The sequence below is a fragment of the Alosa pseudoharengus genome, unplaced genomic scaffold (assembly GCF_046254945.1).
Source record: "Alosa pseudoharengus isolate Yale_2024_CS ecotype anadromous, Long Island Sound unplaced genomic scaffold, YU_APseudo_1.1 YU_APseudo_1.1_scf_1, whole genome shotgun sequence".
Lineage (NCBI taxonomy): Eukaryota > Metazoa > Chordata > Actinopteri > Clupeiformes > Clupeidae > Alosa > Alosa pseudoharengus.
The window spans coordinates 36,793,611-36,809,575 of record NW_027468564.1 but is presented as its reverse complement, the minus strand read 5'-3'; the positions used below and the strand labels follow the sequence as shown (position 1 = coordinate 36,809,575).

Sequence of the window (15,965 nt, the reverse complement as noted above, 5' to 3'; positions counted from 1 at the left end):
ATGGGAGCTAACCAAAGCTGTACTGTTTCACAGCGAGGCAATGTGGCTTTCCCAAGGTAAAGTGCTGTTGCGCGTGTTTGAGCTCCGAGTCGCCTCTTCTTGGAGGAAGAGCGCATGTTTGAATCTGCAAGAACGTTCACTAATGAACATTTCTTGACGATCTTAGCGATATATTTGGAAAGCTCAATGAGTTAAATCTCCAGTTCCAAGGCAAAGACAAGCACCTACCTCACCTAGCAGATAAGATTACTCCATTTACCAAAAAACTTGAGGTATGAGACAGGCGCCTTGATCGCAACAGTATTATGCCTTTGAGAATCTGACTGAAACGTCTGCTTCGGGAGCCACTCTTGTGATCCCATGTAGGCTATTAAACAGTAGGCCTACATCACATCCCTGCAAAGTTTATTTCAAAAATATTTCCCAACCAGCAGCGCTCAGTATGACTGGATTATGGATCCATTTAATGCAGCATGTTGGTTTTTCATTGAATATATTGTACAATGCTGTAAAATATTGGCCTATGCTTCCTAATATGTTGCTGGAAAACATAAATGTGTGTGTTTAATTTACAATGGCACATTATGTATTTATTTATTATTATATCTGCAGCACCAGCAGATTTGAACTCTGGTGAAGAGGATATATTTAGAACTTGTCATTATACATTTGACAATTTTAAGCTTGACCTACCACTTTCTTAGAGCGATGAGGGATAGGTGGGGCTCGAAAAGGCCCCCTTGATCAAAGTGGGGAATGAAAGAAAAAGTTTGAGAACCACTGGCCTACAGTAACATTCGGTCTCATCCTCGTGACAGCCTAGCCTCGTGAGACCATCCTGATCTTGCGAGCTTTCAAGGTTTCACTCGCAGATCAGTCTGGCAACTTTTCGTTAAAGAGAATTTGGAGCAGTTCACCAAACGAACGTCCAATCAGCGTTGGCTTTGAGGCGGGTTGAGATGTGACGCAACGAACAACATGACGGCATCCACAGATGAGATGAGCATAGCTACTATATCGCGCAAGTTTTATTCAAATTAGAAAGTATTCCTGGGTAAGCTGTGAAGCTATGAGTCTCAGCCATGCAGCTAAGAGGAATGAACGACATAGACATCCTCCACGGCCGATTGCAGTTCATAATGGAGGAATATACTTTCTTCAGAAGTGTAGGGCCTACCGTGAAAACTTGATGGGAATTGTCGTTGATTAGGTTCATGTCACATACAAATGGTAAGTTAAAACATCTTAACGTTAGTTACGTTACCTAACTTAATTGTATGTTAAACGAAGGCATTAGAAGAACACTTTGTTCATCTAATTGGTTGATTTGGCCCGTCAATAACCACCAAAGGTGGTGATAGACAGATGGTTTATCCAATCAGCTAACCAGTATTTCCGCCCCTTCCCAAAAGTTCTTCAATGAAAATTCCCAGATGGATATGCGGAGCAAATCCATCTGGCGGAGTCAGGTTAGTGACAGCCTGCAGCCTACAGTTATTTACTTCTAAGCATTTATTTAAAGTAACTATCAAGAAAACATTAGGCCTATGTGTAGGCTATTTGTAGGTATGTGATATAATACTTTACAATCGATAACATTTCCATGAATATAATCATCTAGTTTATGCACTAGAAAGGCTTATGTGATCGGTTGATTACTGGAACTTGCCGAGAACCCAGAGGTGGGACCAAGTCATTGTTATGCAAGTCACAAGTTAGTCTCAAGTCTTTGCATTCAAGTCCCGAGTCAAGACAGGCAAGTCCCGAGTCAAGTCCCGAGTCAAGACAGGCAAGTCCCGAGTCAAGTCTCGAGTCAAGACAGGCAAGTCCCGAGTCAAGTCCCAAGTCAAGACCGACAAGTCTCAAGTTGAGTCCCAAGTCCTACCGTTTGAGTTTCGAGTCCTTTCGAGTCCTTTTAACAACAGAGAAATAATATTTACACAGATCATGTACTGTATGCTTTTAAGATTTGTATATATTTATTAAACCTTTTTTTGGAAGAACGTTGTTCAAACACTCATTTCAAAACCTACGTGTAACCTTAACCTTTTCAACCATGTCACCACGTTATAAAATATATCCTCACTCTAAAAAATTAAATTAAAAATAAATAAATAAATAATATACATGTAGCCTAATATATGCCTCTATCAGTTTTATCTACCGCTCTGGTTTTCACATACAGAGCAACACTGGCTTGATTGGCTGTGCTCGAGTGTTCTCATCGCTACTCTTTCTACCGTTCACTAGGTTCTTAATCAGTAACTTTAACTTTCAGTAACTCTAACTTTCTCCCCCCAGATCAGAGAACCTGTACATGAGTCTGTCATATGTGCCTCCTGAATTAGAGCATATCATCTACACAACCGTTGATCAACTTAGAGGGAACTCACCACAAGGTTCATTACTTTTATATGCAATATATTGCTGATGTCTACATATAATGTATTTATACTGTATAACGTTCTTTTCTGTTTTTTGTCTGAACAGGTTGCATACTTCCACGGCCACCTTCAGTAAGTGTTGCTATGTGTTGTGTGTGCCCGGCTATGTTGAATTGACGATCTATAATAATATATAGATATATAATCAGATATACTGACTGTGTCTCTTTCTTTTCCACTCTAGTGTCCTTTCACAAGGGTAAATGGTAAGTTCATCCTCAGGCAAAGTCAATGTAATCACATGCAGTACATATTATGTCTGTCCTTTTTTACCCCGGAATGTTGGAATGTACATAATACTTTCCTGTGATCTTTGCAGAGACTGAAATTTGCTACAGGACAAACAGGTTTGCACAACCACTTTTTCTGTATTTCTTCTTAATCTAATGCCTAGAACATTGCATATTTCCACAATGTATACTTCTGCCCAATTTACAGAGCTAGGGCAGCATAGGTACATCAGAGTTTGTAACTAGAAAAGCAATGCCAGAGGAATTGCAATAGTGGATGGAAAGCTGCTGGCTTAATGTTGGTGGGGAGATTCCTGAAAAAAAAAACAAAAAAACATTGAGTCACTTAATCTTTGAGATCATACAAACCCTTGTACCAAAAAACGTTGTGTGTCAGGGGTTCTTGAGATATCACTATCAAGGTGGGTTTGAAATTCACATTTGACTTCATCATTGAGTCCATACAAATGTTCACATCAAATTTGAAGCATGTACGTCAAGCCGTTCTGAAGTTGTGACACAAGCACAAAAGCTGACCTTTTGAAAATGTAGTTCCCAGAAAGCCTAATTGTATGCAATGCTATAGGCTACCTGCAAAACGGGGCTTTCAGTTGGTGTTGATATCTACTCATTCTGCACCCAGATAACAATTAGTCATTGAATCTATGTTAAATAAACTTTGTCAATGTTAAATCATTGAATCACCGTCGCACTGCAACATTGATTCTACATCACTTTTGCACTCTTCGTTAATATTGAAGCAACATTGAAATTCTAACTAGCCTACCGATCAACGGGATTTTAATTGATATTAAACCTCAGTAAACCACTATTAATCTGGGAAAATATTGGAAAATTCATATCCTGCTTTATTTTCAGCCAGGATAAATTTGACTAGTCCGAGGTATGTCTGGTTTAGGCTACACAAGCTTGCATAAATAACCATTGACAACTTAGTTATCAGTTTGAAAAGCAAGTGCATTTATTCATTCTTCTTCATTTAGAAATTCATGTGTGCTGTGCTTTCCTGCCATCCATTTAGTAGCCTATAGCATAGACCACCCTGATCCTCCACCATCCAGTAGCAGAGTGAAGCGGCACCTAACAGAAATAGAAGGGGGGGAAGAGACAGCTGTTAGATGATTCAACTGAACAAACTAGAAGCTAAGCCTACAATCAAGTCATTTTACGTCGCAACCTACCGCTCATACAAACGTAATTCAAAACAAAGCCTAAGTTTCAGCCAGTGACTGTTTGCCATAGAAGGCCAATTCCCTCGTCAGGCCAGCTATCGCTAGGAAAGGCGGCTGACAATTTGACTGTGAAGTTTATTATTACTTAGCTGCTAACACTACCACCGCCATTGCACACAGAACCTAGACCTAGAAATATTTCCGAGGTCTAGCTAAACATAGCAGCTACAAGTTAGTTGCTTATCGATGACAGGTAACTAAACGCCAGCTTGCTTACTTGTCTAGCCGAGTCGTTAAAAATAGACTTCACATACTCCATTCGAATAAAAAACACAGATTAATTGCAACTTACATTGGGTGTGGTAGGAAAGCGTCCATTTCGTCGTAGTTTGTTGGACGAAGCAGACACCAAGAACGTAAACTTTCTTGATGAGAATTGAGCAGTGTGAAAGCAGTGTGGTGGTTCAAAAGCGATTAATTACAGGATGTGTAGGACTAGTTTAGGGAGTGCCAGATTGTATGCAGGTGGACCCGCACCTGATTATATTACGACCGTTCTAAATGAGTCATAGAGAGTCATTGTGATGTCACAGAGAGAAAAATAAGTTTTCAAACATTTTTAATCCCCTATTTCTCAAAAAGTATAAACTTTAAAAAAAATCTGAAATGATAACTGTCTTTTCCAATTCCAGACCTACACAACTTTTCAACATGTCTGTACGTTAAGCGGTTAGAGCCGCATTAATTTTTGAAAAGATAAAAAGAAAAGGTTATAATAAGAAGAAGCCAGGAGATTTCAAGATAGTGGATTCCATCCACTATAATGATACACTCAACTCACGTTGCAGTACAATGCACAAAGTTTGCGATACGATTTTCTTGTGATTGTTTTAACAGAATAACCTGACAAATATTCTGACGTCTGATGAACAAGTGAAATCAAAAGCAGATTACGCCCTATTCTGTTTAAAACTTACATTATGTACAGTACGTTACAAAAAGTGCAGTGGATTAGGATCGCAAACTCTGTTTTAAACTGGTTTGTTTTGCCCACTGCTTCACACCTCATGACCTGGAACATGTTTGTGGTTTCATAGCTCTGAGTTGCAGCATCTCTTGGATATGGGACAAGTACCCTGCCAATACAGCGTGTCAGAGTATGCATGCTCTGAGGTGAGGTGCTGTTTTAACCCATTCATGTCTTATTACTTTGTATGTGTCCTCTTTGAATTTGTCCAGCGCTTCTAGTGAAAATAAAAGTTTACATTAAAAGTTAACCTACGAATTTTAAATAAAAAGATCTTGAACTCTAAACGTTGTGTAATTGGTTCTTCACGTACAGCTGTCAGGACTCACTGCAGAGCACCTGACCCAGCTCCTGATGTGCAAGCTGTCCAGCAACATGACTTACTCCAAGGGGACCTGGAAGCTGCTCCTCACCAAGACCTCTGCAGTTCTGGACGAAGCTCTCATCATGTTCTCACACATGGCCTCCAATATGGTAATGGGGATCTTTTGTGACACGTTTGTTAGAGAGATACTTTTTACATCTCTGTGACATAAAGTGACAGTGATATTTTAGCAGATAATGGGTGTGGGTTTCGAACCCAGACCAATCCACTGTCAGGAGGCACCACGGCTGCCTTGCTTTGCCTGTGCAGTTTTTGGAATTTGGTATTTGGAATTTGTTTTTAAACATTATTTTATTTTTGTTCCTGCTCCTGACAGTCTCTGAGGATCATGGGTCCATCTGTGACTGATGTCCTGGATGTCCTTGGAGAGCTCCGTCTGGAGTCGCTCAGTTACATGCAGTGGCAAGACATCGATTTCATCTCCTCACTGTTTGGTGACAGTCTGCGGCCATTTTTACCCTTCGCCTCTGGAGACCTTCTGCAATGTGTCAGCAGCAAGAACCTCACCTGTGAAACTTACCAGTACATGTATGTATGATGTGAAGTATTGATACACATTGTGTTCAAAATTGCAATGTAAGAAATCAGACACTGTCATGAAATACAATATACTACTATATTGTATAGTAATACATAAATGACAATATGACACAATTTGATAGAACACAATATAATACAACTGAGAGCAACTCAGCACATGATATGATATTATATGGGAAATCCTATATAGGATGTAGGTATTGAACACTTCTTCTGTGTATATCTGAAAATGAAATGAAATACTATGCTGTTGTATATGTATATCACATATGTACAAATGTGTAATTATTATGTTATTATATGACTATTTGAATGTTTTGTGACTTCTTCTCCAGTGTGGGTGAGCTGAGTCATCATTTTGATGACATGACAGAGGAGCAGGCCGAGGATGTCCTCCGGTCCTTCATCCTGCCCTTCCTGTCCAGAAACACATCAGGTCAGAATTAAGACATGGGTCCAAAAAAGATCACTACTTTGTCATGTATGTTCTGTTACACTACACTGGCAATATATTCCCACCTATAAACCAAAGAATTTCTTCAGCTATGAGCTACAGTACACACAGGGGTGGGAATACATTTCTTTTCTTCATTCTCTGATCTGATCGACTTTGTTTCTGAGTGTACATTTAGTCTCACATGAAACAGTTTCTCTATCTTCGCTATGAGTGACTTAGGCTTTATATCCCTGTGAGTATTTTAAAAGCAAAAGTGTCATGATGCTAGTGGCATAACAACTTTTGCATCAGAATTTTTTTTAAGTACTTAATGTTTTATAATAAGCTGTGGTTAATATACATACAATACATTATTATAATAAATTCAATACAATATATTGCTACTTATTTTTGCTTTAATCACTGTTCTGCATTTTATGCAGACTGTGTCTTACATGTGGGAAATTACTGTATTCAGATTGTAAGTGTACTTACAAATTATTCTCACTGGTTCTATTTGTAGTCTATTGTACAGTCTTAAAACTAATAACTAGTTTGTGTTGTTTCTAACCCATTCGTTTTAAGAAGTAAGTATAATCAAATTTGTACATTTGCACATTTGCAGACTCTGGATGCTTCTCCAACAACAGCATGGAATGGCTTACAGATAACTACGGACGGTTCTCTGTCCTTGTTCCTCTCGAAAGTCTATTTGATCGCAACCAGGACTTCGATCCAGTATGTGACAAATTATTTTATCAATCAATGACTAATCAGTCAATCACATCATTTGTAGTGCCTTGTGTCACATTTCTTGTGTCTGCTAAATCTTTCTCCCTGCCCCTCCCCCTCCCTACCTCTCTCTTTCTTTCTTTCTCTCTCTTCCTCCCTTTCCATCTATCTCTCTTTCTCTCTCTCCCTCTTTCTCTCCTTTCCTCCTCTCTCTCTCTCTCTCTCTCTCTCTCTCTCTCTCTCTCTCTATCTACAGCTGGAAGTGTTGGATCTTCTCAGTCCAAAGCAGATGGCTGAGTTGATGGTTCTGCCTCTCCCTCATGCCCAAGGGAAAGATGAGGTCATCAGCAGAGTGCTGGATCACCTGCTGGAATCACCTGTGGAGAGGAATCTTCCAGAAGTTCTTGGTCTCACCATCATCCTTGCCACACAGGTATAACATTTTCATTACTAGACATAAGTATTGGTCTCTTAGTTACAGGGGTAATGTATTTTGGTAGATTGACTCAGTTTTGCATATTTCTGTCATACATGTCTTCAGTTATCTTAAATGGAATAGATATTTTAAAGGATATACCTGAACAACAATGTATAAGTTGAACTGACCCCGATCATGGTTCTCTCCCTCCTTTAGCATGAAGCACCTTGTGAGTTTTATCAAGTGATGTAAGTCAATTCAACTTTCAATATTACTAAAACATATACAGTAGGGCCAGATGTACGTACATTTGCGAATGTAGCGTTATCAGCGTCATGGACACACCGCAGATTGCGAATGCTGTCAGACCCAAGTTTCCATCATATTTATCAATTGTTCAATCCTTAGTGTAAACTTCCCCTTTCTCTGCCTTTCTCCGCCCATAAACGCAATTTACGAACGTCCACAACTGAATGGCAGCGCTTACATACAAGCGCAGTTGAATTAAGTTAACTGATGACAACATTAAAAAGAATCAAACGTTTAGCGATCATGAAATAATACCATACATGATAAGATGTAAACAAGCAGGGAGATAATGAAGATCAGTAGTTCTACTCAAACTACTTGTGCACGTAGGCTATGGAAGATTGGTCAAATCTAGCAAGTAGGAAAGTTTAAGTGAATGACGTGAAAGTGAAAGTAAGACATTCGAAAGGCCAACGAAAGTTAAAGTTGCTTTTGGTAGTGCAAATACTTTCACCACAAAAACTGGTGCTCTAAATAGCGATTCTGTTGTCTTTGAAAGGTTGTCTTATTGACACATTGAACTGCAATTTGGATTAACTCCTGCTTTTACAAGGCGGAAGTATTTAGGCGTAGAAAAGACGTGCGCTTTCAGGAGCAGTCTTTGTACATACCGCAAAATACATAATTAGGCGCTCTTTACTCTTCCCCTCCCATCTTTTTACGCTAAACTCCCACTTTCCCCTGGATCCTCCCATGAATGCATATGCATGACATGACAAACGCAATCTGCCACTTTCAGCTCCCGCGACAGGCAGTTTGCGCTTTTACATTATTGCGGCCTGTTTGTACATACCTCGCAATGATTTTACACGCACATTGCGAAACAAATACGCCTGAAGTGGGCGCAAAAGCGTTAGTACATCTGGCCCATAGTGTTTAAGCTTTTAAAGAAAATTCTTGAAATATTTCAGCTTTATTTCTGCAGTTCTAAACTTATCTCATGTAATATTGTCATGTGTCACTTGAATTTGTTTGTTGTTTTGTAATGTCATCTGACTTTTGTTTTCTTTGTTGTTTTGTAATGTCATTAAGCTCACAGTTTGAGTGTTTGTGTTATTGTGACTCCCTTGACGTGATATGGCGTGTAGAATCCCAAGGCTTAGAGGATCCCTGAGTTCAGTGCCGAGGGAGTTGGAGCCCGTGGTCAGAAGAGCAGTGGAGCAGCTGGACCGCCTCAGTCCCAAAGGTAAGTATCCTTTCATCAGTGCACACCTTTCTGATTCCTTTGAGCAAATGCTTTGGCACATTCACACAAATGCGCAACTGTGCAGTTTTTCTGCATCAATTCATTGTTTTAGGGCATGATGTGTGCGAAATGATTTAACGAGTCGTCATTACTCGTTACTTACCAAGCATATATTTCCTTCATTTCAATGTTCATTTCAGTTACCAAAATAATATTCAATTACTTTGGTGGAAATAAAATAAGTGCACTTTGGTGATCAATCACTGTTAGTGAAAGCAAATACCAATGTGGCAAAAAGAAACACGTTCCAGGGAGTATGGTTCTATTAAAAAATGTCATTTGACTGGTTTGGTATTAAAAAACAAAATTACTTCGTTCTGGTGTCACTTTAGGAGCTGTGGGCTTTGGCAGACAATTGTTTTGAGGAATGCCTAACATTTTTTCAAACATTTCAGATTGTTTTAGGAATTGGACCAAATGTTGCAACCAACTAGTCGACCTGATGTTTAGGGGACATTCAGACATTTCCCCATTTAGTCAGGGGGCCTATATGGTTTCTGTGGGTTTGAAATGTTAATTTTTGGAGAGTGGTTGGACTGTCTTTAGAGGTCATTGAACATGGAGAAAAATTATGTCTCTTATGTTTTTACCTGTTTCAACCCTATTTTTTTTAAATTGTATATTTCACTTTAATTAACACCATACATTTTGCCTAAATCACTGGCTATGTTGAATAAAGTTCACAAAACAGTTATTTGATTGTATGTCAAACAATTAGAGATAAGATCAATAACCAATCAGTTGGACCAAATACACTTACTCCATTGCTGAAAGATAGCAAAAACATAACAGAATCACAGATGAGACCTCGAACAACATTTAATTCATTTACATATACACAACATATTAGATCCACAATTTACTCATCAAAATCTACAACTAGTCTACTAGACCCTATTCCTACACACCTTCTTAAGACTGCTCTCCCCTTCCTGGATAATGTTTTGCTCTTGATTATAAATAATTCAATGCTATCAGGGCATGTACCGCAGTCGTTTAAGACATCTGTTATTAAGCCCTCCCTCAAAAAACCTAGCCTTGTATCAATAATGGTCCTTCTGGACCTCAGTGCTGCCTTTGACACCATAGACCATGACATACTACTTAGGCTTGAAAATTTGATAGGCATCAGACTCAGCACTCGCTTGGTTTAGATCATACCTTCCTAACCGTCAACAATTTGTACAGGTCCATAATAAACCATCTACCCAGATTATGGTAAAATATGGAGTGCCTCAAGGCTCAGTACTGGGGCCCCTACTGTTTAGCAGATGATACACAGCTATACCTCTCCATAAAACCTAATGAATTAACCCCGTTAGCCAAACTTGACACATGTATAAGAGATATAAAGACATGGATGATGAATAATTTCCTGCTTTTGAACTCAGATAAAACAGAAGTCAAGGTTTTAGGTTCTAAAAATATGAGGGATATCCTATCCACATCACAGGCTACATATAGTGATCTTCCACTGACCTCATCCACAAGTGTTAAAAACCTAGGAGTTATAATTGACCAGGACCTAGCACTAAATAATCACATAAAACAGATCACCAAAACTTAATTTTACCATTTAAGGAACATTTCAAATATAAGGAAGTCCTTATCCTTACCAGATGCCGAGAAATTAATCCATGCTTTTGTCACCTCAAGGATAGACTATTGCAATGCTATTACGCTGGCTGTAATAATACCTGTCTAAAGAGCTTACAGCTTATACAAAATGCAGCTGCTCACACACACAAAAAATATGAACATATTTCCCCCATCCTAGCATCTCTACACTGGCTACCTGTTAAAAGTCATTGACTTCAAAATATTACTTATATCTCTTGGTTGGTTGCCTGCATCGAAAGAGGGCACCTCATGAAGACGCTCTTTTGTCTGCTTCTGACAGAAGAAGCACTTATCTATGCTGGCAGCAGCTGCTGCTGAACAAGTGTACAAAGTCCCTCTAGATGGACTTGATGCAGTTGGAGGTGTTGCTGCAGGTTCAGAAGATGGTCTACCATGTCTTTTCTGAAGACACTGAGTCCTGCCTGCTTTACATGATTTCTAGTAGCCTAGTGAATCTTACCATGCTGCAGATGCTCACTGTTCCAGGTGGATTTGTAGCAGTTCCTGTGCCAAACTGCTTTGTTCTGTTGTAAAATAACTGCACTGTAACATTGTAATCATTGGCTGATCTGTGATTAGCATTCTCCATACTCTCTCATGGACAAAACAAGAAATTTGGCATATGTCTCTAGTGATGGGTCATTCACCAGTCCACACATATCTGCCACTAGATACATAGCCCAAAATCTGTTTCTTTTAGAATGTGTGCCATCACCTGACTAACAGAAAGACACACCTCAGAATATAACCTAACTAGACTGTGCCACCATGAACTAAAATGTGCTTGCTCAAATGTAGAAGGCTAGAAGGTCACTAATATCACCAACCATGAAGAACAGAGTACTATGTGCTTCAGGTTATTCGATATTCTAAATTCTATAACTGCCAGCTAAACAGCCAACTGTTACTGCTAGTGTCTCTCTTTCTCTTTCTCTCTCTTACACACACACACACACACACACACACACAGACACACACACACACAGACACACACACACACACACACACACACACACACACACACACACACACACACACACACACACACACACACTCACCTGTCTGTTTGTCTATCTGATCCTTTTACCCTTTCTTTTCTTCACACTTACATAGGCTACTGAAGGCCTTACAGACTTCAGCTGATACTAGCTATGTAAAAGTCTATTAAACTTGATTTAACAGAGATCTCTGCACTTTGTGCTCTGAATGGGTGTAGACAAGAACGGGCAGAGCGGGCTAGGCCTACACTCAAGTACACAAATAGGCATGAATTATATTGATGTATTATTTTTTAAGCGGACAATTTTGAGAATGTTAGGCACAATTTCTTGTTAAAGAGATCAATTATCAGCCTAAAAATGTTTTATAATGTTGTATTGTTTATGTGGTCCACTTTTGCACGCTACCTTGTAGAATATCTTTGCTTTTTGGCACCAAACCCTATGCTATAATACCAGCAATGTGAGGTTTATGGACAAAACACCAAATTTGACCTTTTCTGAATTTGACCTTTGATTTGGTTCCCTCGAAACCTTCTACTCTTAAGAACTCCTAGAACAAAGATATAATACTCTCCAAAAATTAACATGTGAATCCCACAAGCCCCCAAATTAGACATATAGGCCCCCCAATGAATTGTTTCTTAACAGGTTGATACATGTATGTAGTTATTTCAACCACTTGGAACCTTGTTTTGAAAGTGGTGTTGGTGGCATGAACCATGTTGAACCATGTATGTCTGCAAGTAATGATGTTTGATTCAATTTGTTCAAAGCCTGGAGGTGTTTGTAGCATGTCTCATGCAATACGGATGTCCCGTTGTTTCTCAACAGGTTGATGTTGTTAGTATTGTATTGGCTTAGTCTATTTCAATGACTTGGAACCTTATTTTGAAACTGGTGTTGGTGGCATGAATGGCATTCAAACTGATACAAGATTTTCAAGAGTTTCAGTGATAAGTCTTTTTTTTTCTTAAATCTGATATTTGTGATTTGAATCTCATATGTCTGCAAGGGATGGTAATGCTTGACTCAAAGGCTGGAGTTGTTCTTAAATATATGCCATGCAATGGGATGGGTCCCCATTGTGTCTTAACAGGTTTATATAGTGGGAAGTATAGTCTATTTCAACCACTTTGAATATTTTTATGAAATTGGTGATGAATAGCATTCCGGTTGATACAAAATATACATGGGTTTCTTGTGATAATTTAAAAAAAAAAATGTAACCCATTTATGATTTAAACCCTGTGTGTCTTCTAGTGATGATGTTTGATTCAATTTGTTCAAAGGCCGAAGGTGATCGTAATGTGTGTAATGCAAGATGGTTTTCCCATTGTTGGTTAACAGGTTGTTATTGTGGGTACCGTAAAATCTCTTGCATGAAATTGGTGTTGGTGACATGGCTAGTATTCAGTTTCAGGAGTTGTGGGCTTTGTCAGGTCTTCTAAATGTTCTGAGAAATGCGCAAACTTTTAATGAAAAGTTTTAGACTGTTGCAGGAAAATCTGCCAAAAGTTACAGCCGGCTAGTCAATCGCAACAGACAAACGGACAGAAAAAAATGAAAAGGTAACAAACTAACAATTTGGGGTTGGGACGACACAAACTAAAACAGAAACAGCATGACAGAGAAAAATAAAGAAAGAGAAAGTGTGAGAGAGAAAAAGAGTGAACAAGAGAGGGAATGGGAGAATGTAAGAGCTAAAGAGAGAGAGAGAGAGAGAAGTGGTGGAGGCATCAGACAGTAATGACGTCCATTGCCTCTGCCCTCACATTGCCACTGCATAACCAGCTCAGTGTGGAGTGACCAGAAAAGAAAAACAACGGAGAAATCTGTGAGTAGAAAGACAAAAAACACTAATGTTTTAACGGTTCAAAATGTTCATATACTATCTTCTTTTTTCCATTTTTTTCCTGCCTGGGATAGATTGCTTTGTGCCTCTTCCAGCTGAGGTGAGAGTTGTAATAACATAATTACCCTTAGACATAACATTTACATGCAGTCAAGTTTGTGTTGTATGTTAAACATGTCTGTACTTTATTTCTGACTCTGTTATTTAATTTCATGTTTAGTGTCCAACAACACCATTCAATGGTAAGTGTAACCAAACTAGCCGTTAAAGTTTGATGATTTAACTTACTTGACTTGATTTTCTCATTTTTCCTCATGTGTCTCACTAATTTTCTATTCTAATCCATCTCTCATTTTCCTTCTGTAGAGAGCCGAATATGTGATGGTGCAAACAGGTACATTTAATTCATATTGCACAAGTCCAGCCAAACTCAAATAATAATAAAAATAAATTGAAACATCGGAGTTTCAGTGTGCAGGATACAGATGCCATAATGATGGGGATTTTTGTACTGTATAGCTCTAAATTTGAGAAGTACATTGTTTTGATGAAAGGGGAGAACCACACAAACCTCAGATAAGTCATTCAGTCAGACTGATTTCTGATACAGCCCTAAGCATATCATGTTTGTTGTGTCAACAGCACTGTCCTGCAGTCTCATCTGGCAGCTGGCCTGGTCCCATGTAACTTCAGTCTGGAGCAGTATGCCTGTGCAGAGGTGAGATGAGTTAACCCTTCAGTTAGTACCGTCACACCCATAGATATATACGGTCACACAGGTGTGGCGAGAATGTTGGAAAATTAACGTTCTAAAGAATATCTAAATAGAGTACCAAAGTGTGACGTTCCGTTTCCATAATGGCAGAATCACTGGATCTAAACAAACTTTCGAAGTGGCTTAAATAGCATTGAATGTAGACATGTGGCATCATTTCTTGCTAATAAATTGTTTTAAATGTAGGCTATAGCCATTTAGACATGTTTTACCTGCTAGGCAGCAGCATAGGCAACACGGATTCCCTGGCAAGTGTAATAGAAAGAAACAAAATTCCGGTGGATATTTCACGTCTTCTCATGCTAAAATAAAACTCTGTAGTCACAAATTAGATTGTATTGGTATGAATATATGTTGTATGTGATTCCTACAGTGTACAAAAATATACTAACGTCTTAGAAACGTTGTAAAATTATTGAAATAGATTAAGAAAGCCACCGCTGGTGATTACTATGGTTAGATTGATTTGTTTAGATCCAGTGAAATTGCTGCCTTGACAACGCTACGTCATGGCTTCGGTACTTTGTTCAACATTGAAATTGTTGCAGAACAGAAATCTTTTGTTAGAATGTTCTGAAAGGTGTTCTGAGTAACTTTGATTCAAATAAATAAAGATTAGCATATTCTTGGAACAATGTGTGTGAGCATTCATTTAAATTGAATACTTAAAAAGAAAATTGATTTTGATTCTCAACTCATGGTATATGTATGACTTACTGTTTATGTGTTTGCACGTACAGCTGTCAGGATTCACTGCACATAACCTGACCAACCTCCTGATGTGCAAGCTGTCCAGCAACATGACTTACTCCAGGGAGACCTGGAAGCTGCTCCTCACCAAGACCTCTGCAGTTCTGGATGAAGCTCTCATCATGTTCTCACACATGGCCTCCAACATGGTAATGAGGAGTTGCACGTTTTTGAATTTAATTTCCAAGATATTTTGGATTCTTTTATAACAAAAAAAAACACTCCTTGTTTCTCGATCCCACTCCTGACAGTCTCTGTGGGTGATGGGTCCATCTGTGACTCATGTCCTGGATGTTCTTGGAGAGCTCCGTCTGGAGTCGCTCAGTGACATGCAGTGGGAAGACATCGACTTCATCTCCTCACTGTTTGGTGACCGTCTGCGGCCGTTCTTGCCCTTCGCCTCCGGAGAACTTCTGCACTGTGTCAGCAGGAAGAACCTCACCTGTGAAACCTACCAGTACATGTATGCATGATATTACTGTATAAAATTACAGTATATAATGTAAACTATCTAACAATTGACATGTTACTGTATATTTCTCACATTCAAGTGTTTCCCTACTAGCTGTTATGTCTTGAAGTCTTCATTTCTTCATGTGTTTCTCTTCTTCAGAGTGGGAGAGTTCGATCAGCAGTTTGACCACATCCCTGAGCCACAAAGAGAAGCTGTCCTCGACTTCTTCATCAAACCGTTCCTGGCCAGAAACACCTCAGGTATCAGCGCACAGCTGGACTATGCCTCCCTCCCCTTTTTCAAGATGTCTGCTTCCCATTAGCCATATCCTTAAGCGGCATTAACGGATTATGAGCCACAGGGCCCCTGGGCATGGTAGACCTGTTCAGTAATCCATCCCTGGGTAAGGACCATTAGATGAGGTTGAAGTAAAGTCCCACCTTCACTGTAAAGTGCTTTGGGTGGTTACATAAAGCGCTATATAAATGTTATTTGATGTTGTTATGGCAATCTAATCAGTACAAGGCTAATCAGTGAAAACAGCAGCTGGAGC

General features: G+C 39.1%; 1 protein-coding gene across 1 annotated transcript; it reads left to right on the top strand.

Annotated features, from left to right (window-relative positions):
• On the top strand, window positions 1–15,431 carry LOC143118544 (uncharacterized). The gene is made up of 19 exons (XM_076279579.1): window positions 1–56; window positions 2,302–2,399; window positions 2,491–2,516; window positions 2,629–2,650; window positions 2,764–2,791; window positions 4,965–5,040; window positions 5,210–5,368; window positions 5,596–5,807; window positions 6,155–6,255; window positions 6,881–6,993; window positions 7,244–7,420; window positions 7,622–7,653; window positions 8,803–8,900; window positions 13,508–13,533; window positions 13,654–13,675; window positions 13,800–13,827; window positions 14,076–14,151; window positions 14,949–15,107; window positions 15,210–15,431. Exons 1-19 carry the CDS (start codon window positions 1–3, stop codon window positions 15,429–15,431), a joined length of 1,731 nt encoding a protein of 576 aa, XP_076135694.1.
• The last annotated feature ends 534 nt before the right edge of the window (window positions 15,432–15,965 follow it).

Excerpts from the sequence above, each read along its gene's own strand:
- LOC143118544 (XM_076279579.1), top strand. The coding sequence starts at position 1 with ATGGGAGCTAACCAAAGCTGTACTGTTTCACAGCGAGGCAATGTGGCT. Across the intron at positions 5,369-5,595 it reads CACACATGGCCTCCAATATG|TCTCTGAGGATCATGGGTCC; the intron begins GTAATGGGGATC and ends TGCTCCTGACAG. Across the intron at positions 13,676-13,799 it reads TCCAACAACACCATTCAATG|AGAGCCGAATATGTGATGGT; the intron begins GTAAGTGTAACC and ends TTCCTTCTGTAG.